Here is a 6,900-nt window from a genome sequence, read left to right as displayed (position 1 = left end):
AAGGTTATCGCCGGCTGGGGAAGTTCTCGGCGAACAAAAACCGACCGATTATCGTGAGATTCTTGCGCTTCAAGGACAAGCAGAAAGTTTTGTTCTCTGGAGGTGAACTAAAGAAAACTCAGTACGCGGTGCATGAGGACCGATCGCTTCCAGTGCACACGGCTCGTACTAAACTCTTTAATTATGGTAAATCACTGAACTCCCTGATCAAAATTCGCTTTGAAGAACTGTACGTCAATGACCGGTGCTTCCGGCATGACTCTGCGGCCGACTCTGTCACAAAGGTTCCTAAATAACAGCGAGGACCTCTCAATGATCGGTCACCGCCGCCCGTCACTACTCGACGTATAGACGTTTGCAAGTCCGGCTTCAGGGCGCTGCCATCTTGCTCGACTGGGGATGCGTTTGGACACGTCATAATCCGATTACGAAGCCTTGCTAAGGCGCCGTAATCAGATTATCGCCGCGCCCAAGAGCGCACCCCACTGAGCAAGATGGCGGTGCCCTAAGACCGGAGTGGCAAACGTGTATAAAGATGTCGAACCATATATGGTCACGTTCACTTGTATCCGTAGCCTCCTTGCCAAACGTCTGTGTTTACATTAGAAGACGCCGACGTCCCTATATTACCAGCACTGCCGTGCGAGTCTATGAACTTATTGTCATCTCATGCGCTGGAATAGCGAAGCTTCTTGACAACTTGAAATATACATCCTCTGGAGGACCTGACGACATCAGCCCCAAAATTCTTCACCACACCAAAGCAATATCTAGCGATTTTTTCTACTTAATATTCTCACAGTCACTATAGCAGGGATGCCTACCATCTGACTGGAAACTGGGTAAGGTCGTTCCAGTCTTTAAAAATGAGAATCGTTCTTCGGCTTCGAATTATACCGTCCTATATCTCTAACATGCGTAGCCTCAAAATTTCTAGATATTATTATCTACTCAGACGTTGTATCTGACCTTGAGAGAAATATCTAACTTCTTTTACAAGCAACACGGTTTTCGTAAGGGACTGTCTTGCGAGACGCAGCTCGTAGAATGTATCCATGAGTTAAACTAATCTCAAATCCAACCACCAAACTGATGCGCTATTTTTGGACTTTTCGAAAGCTTTCGACCGCGTTGCCTGTTGTTACCTGCTTGCCAAACTTTCATGTCTCGGAATTGACCCTTTCATTCTCTCCTGGATCCGGGATTTCCTCTCCTTCGCGCTCAATTCACCGCAATTAATAGTTCCTCATCCACCCGCGCTGAGGTTACCGTGGGAGTTCCCCAGGGGTCAGTTCTTGGTCTCCTACTTTTTCTTATCTTTATTAATGACTTTCCAGGTAAAATGTCCTCAAACATCCGCCTTTTCACTGACGACTGTGTCCTATCTTGAAGGATAGTTTCTTTTGAAGACCATCTTCTACTTCAAAGTGACCTAGACTAAATCTAGGCACGGTGCACCAGGTGGTTAACGACACTAAACAAATCAAAATGCGAGTCAGTACAGTTTTCACGAAAACGACAAGGATCTCAGTTCTCGTACAAATTAGGAAATAACTAAGTCGAAGACGTCCCGTCCTATTAATAAATGTGACTCTAACTAGCGATTTCACCTGAAACGCTCACATCGAGCTTATATACGCTGAGGCATCTTGCTACCTCGGCTACATAAGTCGCAACCTAGAATCGGCTCCCCATTCGGGCGAAATTGGGCAAATGAGACATACAATCGACCCAAATTGGAATATGGTGCGGCCATTTGGAGCCCTCACCAAATATACGTATTAAATTATCTCGAGGCAGTCCGGAACCGTGCTCCCAGGTTTATTTTGAAGAAATACGATTGGTCAATTAGTGTATCTGCCCTAAAGAGGGAACTGACCCTTCCTTTACTAAACGTCCGCCGCAAGGAAGCGAGACTCTGTCTCTTTCACAAATTTTACTACTGCCTCCCTGCGCTCCGAGACCCTCTCCTCCTACCGTCCAGACGACCTTCATCGCGGCTAAATGACCCGTGTCACGTTTCCCGCATCTCAGGCAGCGCATCTTATTTTAACTCCTCCCTCTTCCCCCGTACTATTGTAGACTGGAACGACCTCCCCTCGCTGCGGAGGGACCCAGGCGGATCCCACAGCATTTCGCAACGCTCTTTGTTCTCATTTCTCTTGATCCACACTGTGCCGTTCTATTTGTTTGTCTTGTGTTTACTGGTTGCCATGTATCGTACGTTTTCATCCTCTTAATATGCTCCTCATGTACCCAGACTAATTTGTGTATTGCGGTTACCTTTTGCTCGTGGCGATGGCCACGCTATTTTGCAGCACCCCATGTATTCGCATGTTGTTGTTACTGTTTTATGCTCTCCTGTCATGTACCCCCCCCCTCTTATGTAATGCCCTCAACGAGGGCCTTTAAAGGAACTTGTATAAATTGAATGAATTAATGCTGCAGACGCCGGCGCCCCACGCGCGCGACTTCCCCCACGCGAGGCGTCTCTCTCCCCCGACATTGCGCAATGCCGCGCGCTCTTCGGCGGCCACCTGCCGAAGATCGCGCAACTGTCCTTATCAGTTGGACTTGAAACTTCACATAGTCGCACCCGTGTTGTACGTTCCGAAGAGAAACAGCTCTGGAGTAGGAACGTCGGCGCGCCCAGAAGTGAGAATGGGCACGCCGCCAACGTGAAACCGCCATTGCCGCTGCTCCCAGCCCGACATAGCAAATTGCACCAGAGCGCCAACTTTGCTGGACTTCCCTCTTCAGGGGGTGAAGGGCCCTCAATTTTTTTTTAAACAAAGTCGACATTGGGGAGCTTACGGGGGGCGGTCGTCCTTCCCTCCCCCCCCCCCCCCCTAAATCCGCCCGTTTTGGAGAGCGCCTGTTTCTGGCATTACGGCGCAATTGGAGCAGCCGCTGCTTTCCTGTAAACACCAACTTTGTTACAAAAGCTACTGGAAGGCTGGTCTTCCAGTGAGCGTCAAGCAACTGTATCTGTTGTAGCAATGTTATTGGTTTATGACTTTGTATCATTGATTTGTGGTTTTGACATCTTGCTTACATGATTTCAAATGTACACCACAGGTTCTCTGAAGAAGAAACCTGCACGATTCACATATTTCTTTCAATTCCACGGACGGAGTAATGGCAGGCCGCAACCTTGCCCCTGTGGAAATGGAGTCCTTCAGAGTAGCCGGGTTCTCCGACGCCCTAGACTGGAGGCCCACGCTATTCCAAGATCCCATCATTGCGCAGAAAACGTGTGCCCTCTGCGGGGTTTTGTACAGGAAAGCGGTCAGGCTGCCCTGCATCCACACGCTGTGCACGAAGTGCCATGCCAAATGTGTCGACGAAGGAAGTGCGTGTCCTGTCGACCGGAAACCCTTCTGCGAAGATGATGTTGAGCAGCTGGAGGTCCCTCTCAAGTACATCCTGAACCGTACTGTGAGTACATAACCTCCCCCTCACGGTTACAAGTTACGCTGTCCACTCTTCTTTTCTGCCCGAGTGTATCGGGCACTGAAGTGTTGCATGTACGAGTCTGTACCCGATGAATTACTTTGTGGGCCATCCTTCAAAAGCAGAAAACAACCGTGAACTAGTGACATAAGAAGTGGTTGGCGAGCAAAACGGGGTGGGGTTTCTACGTACGAGTGCACTAACAGTATTTGCACCATTTTTCTGCTTCCTTCACTGTCATTAACAACCTTTCCTAAGTTCCTATATAACTAGCATAAACATTCTGTAATCAAAAGGAAGCTCATCGAATTTCAATACGTTTTCTTTGGCCCCAGGTTGCCTGCTGGAACGCACCTAAAGGCTGTAGCTTCGTTGGTCCTGTGGCATGCCTGTTAAACCACTACAAGGAATGTGACTTCAACGTCGTGCCTTGCTGCCTGTGTCGCTCAACAGTGCTGCAGGGTGACATTTTAAAGCACTTCAAAAATGGTTGCAGCATTCCCCAAGCCACAAATCTGCCTACCGACAACCCTGCCACGCAAGACCTTAGGAATGTCAGCAGAGCTTGTCTCGAGATGAACATTGCCATAGGGAAGATCTCCGAGGACATCATGTCACTGCAGTCAACTCTGAACCGGTGCAGTGAAGATGTGAGAGCTGAGGGTGCAATATGCAAGGGCCAATTAGAGGCTGAAGTTTCTAGGCTCACTGAGCAGCTGAATAACCTTAGTACAGTCTGTGCCACTGAATTCAGTGAGGGACTGCAGGTTCTTCGGGAAGCGATGGCCGACTACAAAAAACATGTGAGTGAGGAGCTTTGTGTGCAAAGGGACAGGCTGACTGAAGTCTTGGATGTAGTGAGCAAAAGTTTGCAAAGTCCTTCTAAGCCCGAGACAATCCATTGGTACATTGAACACTGGACAGACCTGAAGAATGAAGCACTTAGAAGTGGCTTGAAGTACTTGGAGTGTTCAAAGAGGACCATGTATGATTACAGCGTATCCCCATCTATCCATCTTAGACGCATGGGCGAAGAGGTAGGCCTCGGGTGTTTCATGAGTTTACACCCCGGGGAACATGACTCGCAGCTGAATTGGCCCTTCAGCAAGGTGTACACGGTCGGTGTCATTCACCCGAAGGGCCAGTCAAGTATGATTTCCTACAAGGTAAATGCTGACTGGTATAAGCATCTGGGAAACTTCCAAAGGCCAAAGAAAACAAGTAATAGAGGCTTTGGAATATGGTGCCTGTCCACAACCGAAGATCTAGAATATGACGGGTTTATCGAGAACGATACGCTTCATGTGTTTTTGGAAATTGAACCGTAGGCTTCGTCTTCAACCTCAGCAATCCAAAGCTTGATACTGTTCAACTCTTCCATTGTAACCTTGTCGAAAAATGCAGAAAAACGAGTAGGAAAGCAATGCTTCCCTTGCGTATAATGCTATCTTGTGGGGTTGTGAATAAACTGAGTTACTTTGAGTGGCATACTCTTCCACATTCTCATTTTTGTAATTGAGTTCTTTCTTCTGGGAATCAGAATATTCTATAGTTGTACGATTCCATCCTGCTCCGTGCTCTTTGTGTTGTGGGCAGTGATAAAATAATAATAATAATTCCTTTATTTTTCCAACAAAAGGTTGAAAGGTGACTAAGGAGAAAAGCTGTAAAAACGGCTTGACTGGCCCCAAGCCACCCCAAACAAGCAGTCGCAAAGCAAGCACCAGAGGAATTACACAATGAAGCTTTACAAATTCATAAACATAAATGAAAAATCATCACACAAAAGAAACAGCGTTTTACAAAGCAATAACACATTGAATCAACACACACACAGTGCATTCTAACTAAGCGCGACACAATCAGCGCTCATTGTTGATAATGAGGTTTGAAATAAAATATTCCCTTAAAATGCTCACCGATGTACTGTTGATACCTATATCTTGCCTAGTCAGCTGATTAAGGATATTTGGTAAAGTATATGCCATAGTTTGATTGCTGTAATTAGTTCTAGAAAATGGTACTTCCCAGGATTTCTTAGTCCGTGTTGGATACGTATTTACTTTTTGTTTTAGGTTCGCTAGGTTGTCTAGGCGACGCTGGGGTAGACTTTTTCCATAATATATTTTGCACATAAACGATATTTGTATAAATCAAAAACGTTTGATATACTAAATTGACCGAAAATATCACAAACTGGATATTCAATGTCAACATTACATATACTTCTTAGTATCTTTTTTTGCAACATGTATATTTTCTGGAGGTTGGTATAGGTTGTGGTGCCCCATATGAAATGACCATAATTTAAATGAGAATAGAATAATGAATTATATAAAATTAACTTTGTTTTGAGTGGTAAGATATGTTTATTACGATATACAATACCGACTATACTAGATAACTTAGATATAATATAATTGATATGGGCATCCCATGATAGGTTTCCTTGAAGAACGACGCATAAGGTTTTAAATTTGGGAACAATTTCAATTTGAGTAGAACTTAAAAAAATGTTCCTAGTAATATTGACACGCCTATTTTGTTGGTCGAAACAAAACTGCCTTCGTTTTATTCGCATTTATTCTTAAAGCATTATGTTTACTCCAAATATTAAGCTTTTTTAGTGTTTCATTCGCATCATCTATAAGATCCGAGGCGCTATCACCGTTAAAAAAAATAGACTTGCGTCATCAGCATAAATAACAAAGTATATGGATGGACTTATGTCATTTATATAAATGCTGAACAAAAAAGGCCCGAGAATACTTCCCTGGGGAACACCTGATTCAATCGGCTTGATTTCAGATAAGTGACCATTTATATTAATATGCTGCCTACGGAAGGATAAATATGATTGTAAAAGCTGATACACTCACCCACGAAATCCATACATGTCTAATTTTTTTAATAATAAATTGTGATCGAGATAATCGAATGCTTTGGTAAAGTCAATGAAGAAACCAAGCGTGAGTGCTCTTTTTTTCATTTTTTTTTTTTTAATATGTTCTTTTTGCACAAGAAGTGCGAGTTCTGTAGATCGTTGTTTGCGAAACCCAAATTGGGATGGCCTTAAAAAATGTTATGCTCATCAGCAAAAGCTGTTAATCGTAGAAGTATAATTTTCTCTAGGCCTTTAGAAAACACAGAGTATTGAAATAGGTCAGTAATTACCCAAGAAGTTTTTATTACCTTTCTTGTATAGAACGGTTACTTTAGCCAGTTGCATTTGTTTAGGGAACACACTGTCTAGCAAACATACATTAAATGTGTGCGTCAAAACAGGAGAAATAAGATCAATTACATATTTAACTGGTCTAATCTGTAAACCATCGGAATCACAACTTTTGCTATTTTTTAAAGCATTGAAGACAGATATTACTTCCGAACTAGTAACAGGCGTAACAAACAGAGTGATTATTTCGAACCTTTATGTACTTGCAAGCA

General features: G+C 44.1%; 1 protein-coding gene across 1 annotated transcript; it reads left to right on the top strand.

Moving 5' to 3' along the window:
• The first annotated feature begins 3,078 nt into the window (after positions 1-3,078).
• On the top strand, positions 3,079-4,959 carry LOC120837917. The gene is made up of 2 exons (XM_040207560.1): positions 3,079-3,438; positions 3,789-4,959. Exons 1-2 carry the CDS (start codon positions 3,139-3,141, stop codon positions 4,779-4,781), a joined length of 1,293 nt encoding a protein of 430 aa, XP_040063494.1. The 5' UTR covers positions 3,079-3,138; the 3' UTR covers positions 4,782-4,959.
• Positions 4,960-6,900: the final 1,941 nt, after the last annotated feature.

This window comes from Ixodes scapularis, unplaced genomic scaffold, assembly GCF_016920785.2.
Source record: "Ixodes scapularis isolate PalLabHiFi unplaced genomic scaffold, ASM1692078v2 PGA_scaffold11__112_contigs__length_91849675, whole genome shotgun sequence".
In the NCBI taxonomy this organism is placed as follows: domain Eukaryota; kingdom Metazoa; phylum Arthropoda; class Arachnida; order Ixodida; family Ixodidae; genus Ixodes; species Ixodes scapularis.
Note: the sequence above shows the minus strand (reverse complement) of the source record. Positions and strands in the feature narration are given on the sequence as shown.

What these genes read in the sequence shown, in the direction of transcription:
- LOC120837917 (XM_040207560.1), top strand. Translation starts at nt 3,139, where the DNA reads ATGGCAGGCCGCAACCTTGCCCCTGTGGAAATGGAGTCCTTCAGAGTA. An exon ending in AGTACATCCTGAACCGTACT is followed by an intron (nt 3,439 to 3,788) that starts GTGAGTACATAA and finishes CTTTGGCCCCAG; the next exon opens with GTTGCCTGCTGGAACGCACC.